This window comes from Triplophysa rosa, linkage group LG8 (genome assembly GCF_024868665.1).
Source record: "Triplophysa rosa linkage group LG8, Trosa_1v2, whole genome shotgun sequence".
Taxonomy (NCBI): Eukaryota; Metazoa; Chordata; class Actinopteri; order Cypriniformes; family Nemacheilidae; genus Triplophysa; species Triplophysa rosa.
In genome coordinates this window covers 16,740,537-16,758,075 of record NC_079897.1, presented here as the reverse complement: position 1 = coordinate 16,758,075, position 17,539 = coordinate 16,740,537, and the positions used below count along the sequence as shown (strand labels likewise).

Below are 17,539 nucleotides of genomic sequence, written 5' to 3'. Positions count from 1 at the left end.
CAGCTCGGCATTTGAGTGCGGCTTTAAAAGCTTTTATTGCAAAGTACAGTAAATGCCTTTTGGAATTTGAAACACAAATGTTCACATTCTAGATGATCTTCTATTCAATACCAACATTTATGGCACACGTTGGGTGAAACTCTGAACGCAAGTGCAATATTATCATCAAAGGCCATTTGCGAAGGGCGGATGGGTGCATGACAATGTTTCAAGTCTGTGCTGCGTAAACACGTGAAACATGACCAAACAAAAGCTAAATTCACAGGGTACTTGCGTATCCCCGTAAAGACAAGAGGTGCCTGCTGATATTTTAGTTATAGTTTCGAACCATGCATGGCTTACTTTCTCTTAAATTAGACTTTTCACAGAATAACACTGCTTTTGACCTATAATACACTATTCTATACAAAACATGAACACGAACACAAAAATTAAAAACGTTTAAGTGACATTTACACAATTTTACAGCATCTGTCATGTTTAGCCTCTACTTTACACGTATCTAATCTCTTATCCACAGAATACTCAGGAAAAAAAACAACAGTCTTAACAATACTCAATATTCCAATTCCTTTCGAAATTGCATGCTACACATGATAAAGTGCTGAATGGTAGATAGGTACCACTATCACAAACATCGGATCTCTGGGGTCTTGTCATTCCAAACCTGTTTGACTTTCTTCTGCAGAACACAAAAGGAGATATTTTGAAGAATGTTGGTAACCAAACAACACTGACCCCCATTGACTTTCATTATATGGACACAAAACCACACAGCCATTTCTCAAAATATCTTCTTTTGTGTTTCACAGAAGAGAGTTTTGAACATGGGTGAATCAATGATCACAGAATTTTTATTTTGGGGTGAATTATCCCTTTAAAACACCAACCTGAGTGTCTCTCTCCTGTTCCAGAAATATCAGAAATCAGACGTGTTGAAAATCCTGAAGAACATTCTCAAAGAAACACATTTCTTCAAGGCACGCGTATGTTAAAAATATTGTCTTTCGTTGAACAAACATAGCTAGACGATTGTCTACTTTTGCATCTTAAAAGTCAAGGAGACACCAATGTTAAGACAAAACGTACATGAAAACGACTACGTTGTAAGAAATGGAAAAAGACTAGACTTTCTACTTCCCTCTCATTTGTGTGCAATGAATCTACAGCTACGTTAAATGAGTTTTGTTGAAACAAGAAAAATTCTGCGTATTTTGCGACAACTGTATGTGGTCTGTGACGATTTGAACTCAAACTCAGGCTACATTTGAAACTAACTGAACATGAAAAATACAAGAAGCCCTGCTTTTCAAACAAACAAAATGCGGTTTTACCACAGCAGTAAACCCGAGGACAGTTGCTCATGATTTACATTAGATATCAATTTTGAAGGTGCTACTGATCAATGCCATCTGTATCCGAGCAAACATCCAGTAAAATTGAAGGTGAGGATCCCGTCGTCTTCAAAAACAGTTCTTTGGGTTCATTCTGAAGGCCACAGCGGTTAGAGACCTAAGAGCCGTTTGTCTCTGTACTGGATGACAACACATCAGTGTTCTGCAGGCTGTGTTTGTCTGAGCATCTACAAACGTTGTGCATCAGGAAGTTGCGCAGCAACTGTGCTTGTTCTCATTCGGAAATGCATTAAAAGGATTGTTTGGGATGTCACGTTTAGAGTCCACAGGTACACGACACTCAAAAGTAGGAACAGCGGACGTTGCACCTGAGTGATATTAAGGATTCTATTCAGCCGGGTACACTGTGTGATTTCAGACACTGTCAGATTGTCCTCAGAGGCTTAGATTCATCATCAAGATGATCATTTTGCTTTATCAATCATGGCCAAAATCACACAGTGTGCATCTGGCTTTAGATTTGGGACATTATGCAAATGAAGATGAAGCCAGGTAATGCGGTAAGGGTTGACTACAGGTCCCATGTTAAATATAGTATGATGGGCTAGTGATTATAATCCCTTTCATTTGTAAGAATAAATCGCCCACAGCGATAACCATCATGAAACACCCAGAAACATGCATCTGCTGCAAGATCCAGATCAAAGCAAACACAATCTGAAGTGTCCTTATCCAGGTGATGTGGAAAGAGAGAGTGTTTGCTGAGACCCTGAGCGGCTGCCGTCTGTCTCACACATGCATCTCAGAGCCGCTGGCCAATCCCAGCGCCTGTGCTTCTTCTGCCGTGAGCCCGTTCTTCAGTGTTCTTCTCACTGTACCAGGGGGAAAGACAGGGCTCGTTACTTCAGAAAAAGACAATAGTGTGGTAAACATTCATAGAAAGATCAATACAGCGTTTTTCTGAGGGGGTCCATTAAAACGATTTTATTTGTTAAAGGCACAGTATGTCATTTTCGCCAGTAGAGGTCGCATATTTAAAACAATAACAAAGGCATAGCTTGATGCTGTGAAGGAGCGTGGAATGATGTGAATTGTCGTTTTCACCTCCATTAGCCATGGAAATCAATCTGAAGGGACTCCCAAAACATGTTTGTGGATGAGGTCATGAAATAAAGTTTTATAACTTTTACGTCTGATCGCATGATTTTATTTCAATCTAATAAATCAGCTCTAAGCAACAAAAAATATATAACACTGTGCTAGTGGTTTTTTGGATATTTTAATGCAATATGTTTACAAAATACTGCATACAGCATTAGTTTAACTAACCAAAGCTAAAAGTTGGGAAGCTAAAGTTCAGCTGAATGTTTCATTGTTCCTCCCACAATAAACTGCATTAAAATAAAATAATTTATATTAAAAGTGAAATTCAAGTTTATAAATGATTATTTTAAAGTATGTAATGGCATTGCTATGGTATGAAATACTTTAGAGAGGAGCGTCAGAGGTACATGTGTTCGACTTACAGGATTTACGGTTGGCTCGAGAGCGTTTCCTCTCGCGGGGCTGCGAGCGTTGACTGGGGCCCTGAGTGGCTGATTTCACAATACGTTCCATGATCTCATCCGCTGTGTCATTTCCGCAATTAGAAGCGTCTTCATTTGCAGCAGACAAAAGTGCTGTATGGCCTACAAGAGACGGCAGAGATGGTTTTCATTGTATTATAGATCTTTTCACTGTATTAATGGTTTACAAAAAGAAATTATAGCCTGGATGAAACACTTATTAACATCTGCAGATACTTTGAATATGTCTGAATATACTGTACCTCGGCTGGCTCGGGTTCGTGTGCGCAGACCAGGGAGAACAGAGGAGGCACTGTCGCCGCCTTGCAGGCTGGTACGAAGTACTGCAGTCATCTGCTCATGTTCAGCTACATCCTCCGTGTAGCCCAAACCCTGTGGCTGAGACTCCTGGCCATCTAAAGGTGTGCTTGCAAACTTCCCACTCTGAAAACACAACAGACAGCAAATAGTAAGCTGTTCAGCTTTAAAAATTATGAACAAAAAATGTAAATATGGGAGAAGAGTTTTTGTATCATCAGCATTGTTTTGCCAAACTAATATGACTAGGAGGAGGCATTTACAAAAGAACACATTTTTGTATAAAAGTTTATACATTTCTGCATAAATACAAAAAGGAAAACTGCATAAATATGCAATTAATTACTCTGGTCACCTATTGGACAATCACCATAAAGCAATCTGTCAGCAATTTACAGTTTAGTGTATAATTCACACATACTCTTAGCACATTAGTAGATTGATGCTGCCTTCACGTGCCCTCAGAAATGTGATAATTCCCACTTCTGAAGTCATGATTCCGAGTTAGTTGTGGTGCTTTGTTGTCGGAAAGAATGGAGGACGCCAGATTCATGCTAGCGTGTGTCTTAGGAAAATGTTATATGGTAATAGTTTTCAACCATACTGTTTACCGCACTTGAAATGCATACTATTTTCGCTGTGTAAAAACATCCAAAATGCTTCAAATTATTATTCTTGTGTGTAAATATGTACTAGTTTAACGACAAGACCAGGCAATGAAGCTGTTGCCGAAAAAACTAAACAAGCATATCTGTCACAGCAGAAATCATTCTTCCATCTGCCATGTTGAATATTTAAAGGGGTCATATGGCGCAAATACGTGTTTTTCTGTGTCTTTGGTGTGTTATAAGTTGCCCATGCATGTATTAGACACGTAAAATTGCAAAAATTTAAGTGTCGGAACAAAAGATGCATTCTATCTAGAAGCGAATGCTCACCCAGACCTGCCTGAAACGCCTCGTGTAACCACATCCCCACAAATCTACATCAGTTCGTGGTATGATTTCACTAAGACCGCCCGAATGTATGCGCAAGTAAGGTGGGCGTACCTGTCAGTACAATTGCTTTGGAACCTGATGTTCCAAATATGGTAAGAAGCGTTACATTTCCGTCACACGCTTGCAGTATTCGACCAATCACTACACACTGGTTAACTGGCCAATCATAGCACACCTCGCTTTTCAGAGCGATGAGCTTTGTAAAAAATCTGCGCGTTTCAGAGAGGCGGGGCAAAGAGGAGATACAAACATATACGGTATGTGGAAAACACAGCGTTTTTGAACCTTAAATCCTGTATACACATTGCATTACATCTAAAACAAACAATAATATTCGTTTTAGCCGTGTCATATGACCCCTTTAAGGCCCGCCCATCTCTGGAACTTGGGTATCAAAATTATTTCCCAACTTCCCAGTGGGAAACGCGACATCTGAGGGCGTACCTCGGAAACTCATATTTCTGATCATTCAGAGAGCACGTGAAGGCAGCATAACACACAAGGACAAACATCTTTCATAATAAAAGTCAGGCATTAACATAATAACAACATATTCAAAAACCACAAATTCCAACAAACCATTAATTCACCAGGCTGAGCTAAAAATCATGCTCAACAAAACAGCTTCACATCAGCTTTGTTAAACATCGCATTCATATTCACTTCAATTCCAGATGGAAAGACAAAACTGTTGGATAAGATGATAAGAGAGGTCAACAAAATAATATTTCCGTCTGAATGTTTTTGAGAACATTAACTAGCTGTAATTTCCAAGCACCTGTCATTCTGTCTAGCTGTTAAAGAACACATCACAAACTCACATCAGAACTCAGGACAGGTGATACATGCCACACATTACAGGTGAAACCTGACCGTGCCAAACACACACTGTACTCTCATACCTCATCCTCATCTTCCTCCTCACTCTACAGAGAAACAAATCCAACATGTCACAAAACAGAGAAGATGATGAGAAAATGCTGGGTTGGTATGCACTACTAACAAAACATTCTTCAATCTTTGAAAACAGATTATGTTAAAAAACTGCATCTTTTCTCAAATACATGACCTATCAAGAAGAAATGTCCAGGTCATATTTCACTATAAACATATCTTTGCATTTCTTTGTCATTACAGTACTGCAACAAAACAATATTGTCGAAAATGTGCTTCCGAGAAAATGTTTATTTATGTCATTTTCATATTTTGATTTTGAGATTAAAAAACACATGTCGTCTAGACATCAGTGAATTGGGCTTATTGTTTTATAACAACAACAAAAAATCATGTGACCCTAAGCTCCTCCTCCTCCACCACAGCTGAAGAGCCAAGCGCTCTCTAGACTGTTTTCAGGGCTCCTACAGGGACATCCAAAGGTTTATATTTTCACACAGAGATTGAATTAGACATCCCGCTTACACTTAGTGAAGACCCCCGCCAAGCATAACATGCCACGAGAGGCTGTCCTGGCCATGACTTACCCCAAGAGAGGAGTACGTTTGACCTCCTATAACTGTGTGGAGTAATATCTACCCAGGGCAAATCTAGAACTACAAAACCTGTGACATTAAAGCACTTGGTTTACACTGCTGTATTGTTGTAATGGGTGAGAGGGTTCTGGGGTTATTCTGAACATTCAGAGATACAGAATACACGCACTGCAAAAACTGGTTTAGAGAAGCTTGAATGTGCAAGTAAAGATAGATGGAAAAGAGAGATTGTTTGTGCATGGATGACATACAACGGGGGTCTTCAACCGGGGGTCCGCGGTGGATCTGCAAGGGGTCCGCTAATTACAGTTTACTCACAGGCGACTTTTTGTTAAAAATGTAAAGCATGGGTACAGAAATAGTACAACCAATGTTCTCTTTAAGCTGCGCGCATTGCCATTTTAACCTGCGTGCGTGCAGACAAAAACATCCATTCAGGCAGAATAATAAAATAGCGGTGTGTTCTGCAACACACAGAGAAGCGGAAGGAAAAAAAAGAATGACACTTAATAGAACGGTCTTATTTTACAACAGAATGCATTAAATCTTCACTAATTTCTTTCACATCCAGAGACCACCCCTACCTCCACTAGAATAGTCTTTGTGCCATTAACCGCAGGGTCATCTCATTGAAGCCTTAATAAAAACGAAGGTTCAAATAAATGTTTAGTTGTCCATCTCACAGTAAAATGAAAAAGGTTGATGCTGCAAATCCCTTAAAATAATCAAGCAATCTATATTAAAAACAAAAATAATACACAGAAAAGTATTTTGCCTATATGCAACAATACCATAATAGTGCTAATGTAATGTCTTAACATAATATTGCTGTGACAATAAGGTTGTTTCTATTTAAACAGCTCCGTTTACACATTTAGTATAAGGGCTCCATGCATCTCTCATCTAAGTGGTCCTTGCCCCGAAAAACGTTGAAGACCCCTGACATACAAGATCTGCTAGTAAAATGACTCCCTCTAGTGGTACAATGAAATAGTGGCAAACAGCTCATTGATCTCAAATGAGTGAAGGGGAAACTACAGCAGCGGATACTCCAATGATGTAATTCGTAATGACATTTGCACTATGACAATACTGTACAGTGTTACTAAAAAGCTTAGAATAGCATCAGGAAGGTGATGGGTTCAAATCCCAACGAATGTACATACTGTTAAATGTATAAGTTGGAGAAAAGTGTCTGCCAAATGCATAAATGTAAAAGGAAATAAAAAAACAGAAATTGTGAAGCCTTTGGCAGCGCTTCTCATTAAAGCGAGAGTGATTTAATTTCTTGTGTCATGCAGAAACAAAAGCGGCACTTGAGTCCTCGAAAAATAAAGTCTACAGTAGGTTGTGACGGCGGGATGCTGATAACCCACGGGTGCACTGGGTTTTGCCCTCAAGCTGGATTTTGAACACGGATAAAACTCTGGGAATACTTACATCTGTGATCATTTTTCCGCGGGTCTTGTTCCTCTCGCGGTGACTTGCTCTTTTCTGTTTCTGCTGCAGCACGCGCTCTCTGGTGGTGCGGTACTCGAGTGCAAACTCGCTCAGAATCTTACTGAAGCGGTGGACGCTAACGTCTCTGATAGCGTACGGCGGGTGACCCAGGAATAGCAGGAATGAATGAAACCTGAACAGCAGGACATGAAAACAGCAGTAAGCAACAGCCTTAAATGGGTTATGTGGCAAACATAGACGGTGTGTTACTGTACCTGTTTATAATACGCCGATGGACGATTTTAAGAATGATGATCCTCTCCGCACAGTCCTTAAGGAAGTCAGACATGCGCTGCTTAAGGGCTGCTTTCATTTCATGTTTGGATATCACCTTCAGGTGGTCCCAGGATGCTTTGCAGCGACGCTCCATCTGACACAGGTTCTCCTGCAGTTGGTCAAAATCAACCTGGGGAGGACGAGATAAACAGACGATCAGCGAAGAGTGATTCAGGGTTTAAAGGAACAGTTCACCCAAAAATGAAAAGTCTTCATTTATTGACTCATCCTCAAGTTGTTCCAAATCTGTATAAATGTCTTTGTTCTGATGAACACAGAGAAAGATATTTTGAAAAATGCTTTTAACCATACAGTTCTTGACCCCCATTGACTACCATCTAGGAAAAGTTGCTTTATTAATTTCTTTGTTCTGTTGAACGGAAAAAAAACATACTTTGAAGAATGTAGGAACGCAAACAGTTCTTGGGCACTTTTGACTACCATTGTTTTTTTCCTACTATGGTAGTCAATGGTGGCCAAGAACTGTTTGGTTACAAGCATTCTTCCAAATATCTTTCTCCGTGTTCATCAGAACAAAGACATTTATACAGATTTGAAACAGAAGGGTGAGTAAATGATGACAGAATTTTTATTTTTGGGTGAACTGTCCCTTTAAGGTAAAACTAGTTGGTATGGTTAGTTGTGCAAACCTTAGCAGAGCGGGTGATGGCTCCAATCTCAGAGTAAAGATCTGAGCTGTCTGGAAACTTCTCCACCACGATGGAGCAGACGTGATGGAGCAGAGACTGTTTGTGAACTGTGTCCTTCACCTCTGGAACTTTCTCAAGGTAACTCAGCTCAAAGCCTTTAGCCTGGAAACAGAGGCAACAATAAGTTCCAAAAATAACTGGAAGTAAAAAAAGTTTATTTAGGTACTACAGTATTTACTGTGCTCAGATAACTGCTCAGAACACTGTTTTATGTCTGCATTTTTTTGTCAGAAAAATATGAAGACACACTTTATAAAAGCGGGAAGCTTTAAATCAGATCAATTTCACTGTGTAAATACATGCAGCTAAAATAACTTCAGGTGCACCTGAGAGCATTAGTCACTCTGGATCCTGTCCATCATCAAATCATTCCCTAAAAACCAGTGTGCAGTAATCACCGGCCATTTTGTACTATTTTCTGACATGACTCTGATGCACTTTCATAGATTAGCATCAGTTCCATTAAGATCAAACGCAGAGCTTTGAGAGTGTGTACATGCAGTTCTGTCGAATGCTTCATTAACATACGATTAACAGAATGCAGCACCCTGACATGCAGTAAGGCGCTGGACCGTGCTCGGCCACGCCGTGACGTTTACAAGGTACGACAGAGCTGGGAAGGGAGAAATCCCAACGGATGTGACACGACTGTTTCTGGCTTTGTTCTGCTGCCCGCAGTCAATGGTTTACGGTAACAAGAGGATTTTATGCCAAACTCACCGGCTTATCGGGTTTATCTCTGTTGACTTTTTAACGTTATTAGGATGTAAGCCACTATGGCAGACAGACAGAAAGACAGATGGAGATAAAGAGATCACAGCTGTAGACTTGGCTGGCACTCACATTGGTCCCATTGAGAAAGTTGCCGATAGCCAGAAGAGTTGAGAGGATGTAGCGCAGCGTCTTATTCTTCTCTAATTGGTCCATGCCCTCTTTTAGGTCCTGTAGCGGCTCCGCCACTTCCTGAGAGAGAAAAAAATGTGTTGACAAAAAAATCTTTGAGAGAAATTTGTAGATCAGCGTTTATGTGCTCCCATGGCCCATCAGAAATGCTCAAGAACTTCACATTGTACTGGAGATGATGTAGCATTATTATTTATAATTACTATTATTAAAATGTCTATAAGAATGAGTGAATTTAGATAAAAAACTATTCATTTTGTGGTTGGATATATAATAGACTCACAAAGTTGCTTCCCAAACTGAAGCAAATATAGAATCTGGTATTAATAAATGCAATTTGCTTGATATTGGCTTAACTTTAATAAATAAAAAATGTACAAATTGTATTTATAAAAAATGTCATTTTAAAATAATTATAGATATTTTAGGGGTGTAACAATATATCGAAGTATCGCATATCGCGATACAAAAAAATGCGAGACATGTAGCTATTAAGATATGTATCGTAGAGCTATGGCAATATATTTTTGAATAAATTTAAATAAATTCATATTTTAAAGGTTAATATTTTTATATTTTTCGCTTAAAATTCAGTTTTATTTTTCAATGACAGATCAAATCAATTTGTTTTAGTTTACATACAGATGGTTCAATTAAACCTTGAATGTAGTCAATTCTTTAACAAAATAACAAATGTTACTGAAAACTGTTATGTTTTAGGAAAAATCTGTCATTTGAGTGTCAGTTTCATATTTTGAAAATGTTTACAAATATTGTGATACAATGGTAATTGTGAAACCAGTATCAGGTATTGTATCCAATCGTGACCTGAAAGTATCGTTACACCCTAATTCTTTATCTTGAAAATGTTTAACACCTTAAAACCAAGATCTTTGCAAGAACCTGCTTAAGCACATCTTGGGCTTCACATGACACTGTTTGAGAATCACTGTTCTAGATGATTTAAATAGTAGATCTCAACCTTTTTGACATAATCCACAACAATATTTAAAACACTGGTTTAGGTCAAAACCAACTGGTCCCAAAGCAGAATGATGTCATTTCGTTTGTATAAGAGGTGCAACACAAATCTAAAACATTAGATTCAAGGAAACAAGCCATGACAAACTGACCTTTTCTAAAGCATCATAGTCCATCTTAAAGGCCCAGAGCTGCAAGCGTGCAGACAGCTCACTGATAGAGGAGAGAATGAGGAGGAACTGCTCGGCGCTGCCCAGTGGAGTGTCAGGGTTTGCCAGCTGAGCCTCCTGAATCTTCTGTGTTTCCTCTTCTGAGGGAATCATCGTCAGGATTTTCTGCAGGAGAACCAGAGGGGAGCGGAAGTATTACCGTCAAGTACCACAATAAAGAAATGTATTTGCTAAATCATGATCGATGAACAACACTTGAAAGAATGTGACGTTGTGCAGCAATCCACGTGCTTAATCTTCCTTTTGTTGTATAACAAAGTACTTAATGTTAATAATAATAAAAAAGATTATAAATTCCTCTCCTCCAAAACAATATTTCACTGATAAAATTCAAGATATAACTCTTATAATCATAAATCGAGGTTGTTGGTGAGAATAGTAATGTTCTTTGTAGACACATAAAGGGTGGGGAGAAATACTCCAATCCATTTTCCCATGACGAAGGATAAAAAATGACAGATTTTATGAGGGAAAAGGAGCTCCATTATTCACATGTTGCTATTGAGACATTGATCTGGGATCAGTATCATGGGCTGAACCTCTGTAAATGATACATTTCTCTAACCTTTAATCTGTGAGATTAATTATACGATTAGTGCCAGAAATGCTTCGGTTTTGTCGGAAATCCTCATAATATTTCGACTCGGCCGCCAAACCAACTTGTTATTTTGGAATTAAGTTTTGTGTCGGTGCGTTTTGTTTGCCAACTCAGCTGAAGTCAGTATGTCTCTGTCTTGTTGAACACAGTTGTAGTGAGTCGAGAATCTGGTGAAAATATGCTTTTATGTAGCAGTCTGGGGATGATCATGAATGCCCGAATGATTGATGTAACGAGAGAGAGAGAGAGAGAGAGAGAGAGAGAGAGAGAGAGAGAGAGAGAGAGAGAGAGAGAGAGAGAGAGAGAGAGAGAGAGAGAGAGAGAGAGAGAGAGAGAGAGAGAGAGAGAGAGAGAGAGAGAGAGAGAGAACTATAGTTCAGGAAACAATGTGACTCACACTGATTCAAAACAAGGTTAGTGTTAAGGACAGTATTAAGGACAGATGTGTTTTCAGCATAGTAAACTGTCAGACATTTTCAGAATGTAAGTACCACATATTATAGTAGCATATACTGTCACTGAGCATCATGTGTTAAATATTGTATTTAATTGTACTTTAAAGAAATAGTTGTGCTGTAAAATCGCTTAAAGGTGCAGTTAGTAAAAAAAAGGTGCCGTTAGTTTTGATTGTGGGCCGCTAGAGGGCGCACAATCAAAACAACAACAATGCCGTAGCTTGATGACGCTGTGAAGGAGCGTGGAATGATGGGATCTGTTGTCTTCAACTCCGCCACTGATGGCCATCAATCAGACGGGAACGAGAAATCATGTTAGCGGATGAGGTAAAGTTTTATAAATGTTGCGAATAATTGTGGTCCATAAATGAGTGACTGCTCGAAACAAGCTAGTGGCTTGCTAGACGCTAGACACTACTTCCATATTTGTCCACGACACTGTTGTCATGCGGTTTCTACGTCAGTAAAGGCGGTAACAGAGGGGAACTCGGATATGACGCCATTGACAGGAGACTGCAGCCCCGTGTCACTGTTTAGAATGTCGATTTTCTCACGATTTACAAGTAGTTGGAAACATTTGAGATATTGTAAGTACTCAGCTGAACAAAATATATAACACTAGCTTAGTGGTTTTATGGATATTTTACTGCAAAATTGTTACAAACTGCACCTTTAATCGTGATTATTTATACATAATATCAATTATATTTAAATATATATTTATGTAAATATTTGTTATGATTAATCAATCACTAATTATTTTATGATTCCTTGGTCATCTTTTCATTTTACAATTTGGGCATGTGATTGTAAAGCCGCTCAGTATTACCTCTATGCCCTCTTTGCTCAGGGCATACTCATCAAAGTTCAGGATGGCTGTTTTTATTGTGCGTGGTGGAGGCAGGACCGTCAGGCCGATGTTGATGGCGTTACTTCTTTTGGAGTCCAGAACAATGATCTCCTGACGCTTCCCATCTGCTGCTGTTTTCTGAAAGCAGATAAATAAACAAATCAACCTACAGAGTTTAAGGTTCTGGTCATATGGGGCCAAAGTTTAGCACGTTTTTACCTCTAATTTTGAGAGAAACTACCTTGATTTAAGCTTATTATTATGCCACTAAAATTATTTGTTTTTGTTTTAGACATATTTCGAACAACATTTCGTGAGATTTTACCTTTCCAGTTATACGTTGGTTTATTAAAACTATGCCCATAACAATAACTATATTAGCCTCCACATAAATGGACAACAACAATGGCATGGGACTAGGCCTTAGTTAAATTAACTCATTTAAGTAGTTTTTACAAACATGCCTCACAAGCAAGCATTAATGATGTGTCTCTTGAGACAAAACAATGGCACCAATATGTGTCAGTGCAAGATTTTTACATTTATCTCTAACTAAGATAAAGTCCTGTCTGGGAAACCGCCTCATTATGTTTAATCTGAGCTGGTAATGTAGTTTCACAATTAAATACGCAAATCATTTAAATTCCAATTAATTTTGATTGGCTATCATTATAATTGGTCATTACCTGTAAAAAAAAAGTAGGGCTGCTCGATTATAACAAAATTGTAATCATGATTATTTTGCCCAATGTTGATCTTACGATAATTTAGCACAATTACTCACTGGCTTTGGAAACAAAGTCAATAAGTACATAAATTATTAATAAATAAATAATTAATTTGTCAACTGAACTCTGGATTTAACTTAATAACAAATAAAATAATAAACGTAAAAAAGATAAAATAACAATAATTAAAAAAAGAAAATAATAAAAAGAAATTCTTCCAAAACGGAATGCGACACAATAATTGTTTTACCTCGATTTTGTTTTCATAACTGTTATAAGCCAACATTGAAATTGGATTACGATTAATTGCAGAGCCCTGTCTGAAAGTGACACCATCTTTATCGCTTCTCTGTATTGTTGTCATTACATTTGCGAACTCTGCTATTCTCTTAAATTTAGAGCTATTTTAAATCTTTAGAAATAGTCGTAGACATCATCCCTATAGTGAACACATCTCCCCGTTCCCACGGCAAGTCAGCATCACCCACTAATCATCAAGATACTCATCTGTTCCCCACATCCAATATGAAATAAAGATCTTTTAGCCTTTTCATACTCTCACGCTTCCCAATGAACTGAATAGGAAAGGCATTTCTTTAATGTGCATAATTACCAAAAACAAGGCTTCCTGAGATATGAACACGAAGCCCTGGTATGTTTACTCACTAAAAGCACGCAAGCACCTGAGGGCTATTTTGAGACTTTTGATGAGAAATATTTGTGAGGGAGTGTAGCCATGATGGTGCTCCGGCTGCTGCCAAATGGGGGAAGAGGAGAGGAGGGGCGCAGAGGAGGGGAAAATGGGCCAAAAATGAGAAACAGCTGGAAAGAGTGCTCAAAGCAGAAGGAAGAGGAAGCCCCCATGAAGACCACATCACTGAGACACTACAGAAAACAATGTCTAGAGATGAAAGACCAAATAATGACAGATCTTCATCTCCAACACATCATAACGTTTGTTATAGTAAGAATTCACTTGATTCAGGTAGGGATGTATAAAGTATGTTTTTAAGGTTTTAAATCAAATAAACTCTTGAAAACCCTGAATAAAGGCCCCTTTAGTTCAAGTGGTACAGCAGTCAGCTTTCAACATCAAGGTTGTGGGTTCAAATCCCACCAGACACATATACTGATTAAGTGTCTGGCTTGAATGTACAGTAAGTCACTTCTGACAAATGCATTAATGTAAATGCCGGCGTGGTTCTTGTTTCAATGTAAAACACACACACACACACACGCGGGCCGTGAGATTCACGTAACAGGATGTATTGATTAGCCTGTGAATGTTTTGACTAAAGCGGTTGAAATCTGAGTGTCAGAAAGAGCTCTCAGTGCAGCGTCTTGACTCGGTTCAGAGTGACAGGAGGTTTCATGAAATCCAGTCTGAAGCTTTGATGAAGCTTTTAGATAATACTAGGAATCCATCATAGGCAGTCAGCCAAGCTCTTGCCATTGTGACCTACAGCACTCGTTCAACACGTTTGCACGTGTTCATGTGTCGAAGCTGTGGTGGACACACAAGGCCGAAAAAAAGGTGTGAGAATTCATACCATGTGTTTTACTAAAGAAATCAAAGAACACTCCAGAAAAAGATCAAAGTCATTTTCTAGCAGCTATGGCTTGTGCTCAAAACCGGGGTACGATATCAAGAAAAACAGAGCAATAAAACTTTTGTGGTACCTGCCCATGCAAACCTTGCCACCATGAAGCTAAGATGTTGTGGGTGGTTGCCAGGGCAACGTTTTGTCACTGCTAGGTGTTTTCTACAGACGGTCTCAGCGGCAACAACATAAACAAACATTATGTTGCCCAAACAGCAGTTTATTGATTGTGTTGAATTTAACACAATCAATAAACAGTAAAATATAAGTATAAATAAATATAACTTAAACATAAAATAATTATATTATAACCAAACACAGACTGGAAGTTAACTTTGCGCCAAGCGCGTGCATCCTATGAAATGCACATTCAGGTCCTTTGACATGGCTTAGGCCCTAGGACCTCCGTTTATCTCCAGAACGCAAATTAAGAACATTTTGAAGAGGTCCGGGAGCTTTCTGACTCCTCCATAGACCACAACGTAACTAAACTTCAAAGCGCTGAATGTAAGTAAAGACATTGTTGAAATAGTCCACGTCACAAGTAATCACTTCTAATCAGTTTTTTCCATTTCCTGGAAAACAGCTAATTTTGGACATCCAAGGTTTTGGAAGGACAGCGACGATATGAAAAACTATAACTGATGGTTCCCTATAATGCCAGTGATGAAGTGTAATTTTGTAATTAGGTGAAAAAAAATTGTATTTATCATTTAATCTGCAATCTGTAACTTTTTCTGTTAAAAAGTAAAAAAAGTTGAACTTAAAAAAACTGTTAAAAATGTAGATTCAGTACATAAATAATCAGTCTTCTCACCACGATTCACAATGGTGACAATAATAATGATTTATTATTTGCGTCCTTGGGCTGGATTTCTTGGGAAATGTCAGTCATATTTTACCTACACACGTAGGTAAAAACTAGCTAAACTTCGATTTTATGTTTCAAACAGAGATGGCAATAGAGAGACAAAAGCTTTAAGTAAAGCAACAGAAATAAATCAATAAAACATTTATTTAACAATACCTTTGTAACTGGCAGCTCCTTGGATTTCGTTTCAAAGAGATTTTCCAGCTTGGCCGTGTCCAGCTTTATAGGATCCAGTTTGGACCACAGTGAATCTCTGCATCTCTTCTGGTTGTTGTATTGCCAGTCTATAGGTCTCACCTCATTCCAAAACAGCCGGATGGTCTTCTTCTTCTTCTGGAAGAGTGGGGGTTCTCCTCGACAAAGCTGAGGAGATCCGAGATGTGCGGAAGGCATCGAAGCCAAAAAGGGTGGCGGAGGGGGCATCATCATGCCAGGGATGGGTGGAGGTGGGGGGCATCCGAACAAAGGCGGTGGTGGAGGAAGGTTGGACAAGCAAGGAGGTGGGGGAGGAGGCGCCGTGAGGTCACCCGACCCAATCACAGTACCAACTTCCAAAATGTCCTCATCATCCTCCTCCCCCAAGTCCGTGAAGTCCAACTCTTTGATGCGAAGCTCCCGCGGCGAGGCCATCAGCTGGTCCCATATGTGGTCGGATTCTTTTTTGGGTGGCGTTGGTGAAGGAGCAGGTGGAGATTTTTCTTGCATTTGCTGTTTTTCCTTCCCAAGATGCTCCATCTCGTGAGACAACACAAGTCCTTTTACCAAATCTCCAAATTTCTCGGCTACAGCTCGCACGCTACCCTGGTTATCCAGATGTTCCTTTTCCATCTTCTTGACGTTCTCCTCGCACGCCTGACGACGCGCCTCCAGCGTGGAAATGCGGATAGCGAGGCTGCTGACAGAAGAGTCCTGACCTGAATGCTCTTTCTCATTCTCCTGTTCTATCTCCTCTTCCTCTGCTGGTTTCTTACTTTGCGAGTAGAGCATGTCCAACATGAAACATTTGTTGTTGAGATCTTTGCTGCACTCATCAGTGACGTCCGCTGTGTTCACACAGTCCGTCCACTGGCCTAATGAGAAACAAAATGTTATCAATGGACAAATATGGACCATTTTACACCTGCATGCATCACATCACCAAATGTCCCCACCTGAATCGTTGCCAAGTTTCTCCTCCCGTTCTTCTCTCTCCAGTGTGCTGCTCGCTGAAGAGATGCTGGAGGCAGAACAGTTATCTTTCTCATTCAGTTCCTCATTCTGCCGCTCTTTCTCGCTCAGTATAGCGTTGTCCTCCAACATCTGTCGTCTCTCACACTCCTCGGCACCTGTACTGCTAGCCTCATCCTCACAGTCCTCTTCCGGTTCTTCATCTTTCTTCTCCTCCTCCTGCACTTTCATCATTTCATGTTCCTCGGCTCCCTCTGTCGTCTCCTCTTTCTCACATCTCTCTGCCTCTGTGCTTGTCTGAGACAGAGAGAGCGTGATGTTCTCAAGTTCCAGCGGGCTCTGTTCCTCCTCTGGCTCCGCAGACGCAGGCGTGGAGGCAGAGGGAGGCTCTGAGGCAGTCAATGTAACTGCCGTCTGCACGGACCGGCTTGACTCTGATTCAGCTCCTGTGGGGGAGAAAAGTTTTGGCAATGAATGGCTTGGCAAAAACTCCAGATAAGCTCAACTTCCATAGAACTAATACTGAAACAAGGCAATTTAGGGGAAGACAGCACTGATAAATTGTCCTTCCATTGAAATCTCTAAATTCTCATAATTTAAAAGGCTTTATAAGTGAAAATAACCATATTAGGTTCAGGGTTTGATTTTTAAGGTGTAGTGTGTTTTTTATTGAACTTACGGTATAGCATAGTTTTAAAATGACACACTTTACCTTTAAAGGGATACTTCACCCAAAAATGAAAATTCTGTCTGTATACAGATTTGGAACAACTCGAAGGTGAGTAAATGATGACAGAATTTTCTTTAGTATCCCTTTAACTACAAATTATACTTTTTCACACACAAACCATCTCAGATGCTTTGCCTATACACGTAATGCATGCATCCCTCGTCCCACACATGCAGTCTGCAGTCACATTCCCAGTGTTACGCTAACCCACAT

General features: G+C 39.5%; 2 protein-coding genes across 6 annotated transcripts in view; one reads left to right on the top strand and one right to left on the bottom strand.

The window, feature by feature from the left end:
- Positions 1-17,539, top strand: part of LOC130557423 (uncharacterized) — a 118,015-nt gene that overhangs the window by 23,264 nt on the left and 77,212 nt on the right. The gene's annotated exons all lie outside the window — the stretch shown is intronic.
- The window catches only part of fhod3b (formin homology 2 domain containing 3b), a 160,620-nt gene continuing 143,102 nt past the window's right edge, over positions 22-17,539 (bottom strand). For all 5 annotated transcript variants that reach the window (XM_057339127.1, XM_057339128.1, XM_057339129.1 and 2 more), the window contains 11 exons: positions 16,581-17,042; positions 15,586-16,499; positions 12,209-12,367; positions 10,249-10,431; positions 9,056-9,175; positions 8,153-8,314; positions 7,442-7,632; positions 7,167-7,359; positions 3,184-3,364; positions 2,882-3,043; positions 22-2,227 (listed from right to left, as the gene is read on the bottom strand). In XM_057339127.1, the coding sequence (XP_057195110.1) occupies positions 2,145-2,227; positions 2,882-3,043; positions 3,184-3,364; positions 7,167-7,359; positions 7,442-7,632; positions 8,153-8,314; positions 9,056-9,175; positions 10,249-10,431; positions 12,209-12,367; positions 15,586-16,499; positions 16,581-17,042 (2,810 nt within the window). In that variant the 3' untranslated portion in view covers positions 22-2,144. The remainder of the gene's footprint in view (positions 2,228-2,881; positions 3,044-3,183; positions 3,365-7,166; positions 7,360-7,441; positions 7,633-8,152; positions 8,315-9,055; positions 9,176-10,248; positions 10,432-12,208; positions 12,368-15,585; positions 16,500-16,580; positions 17,043-17,539) is intronic.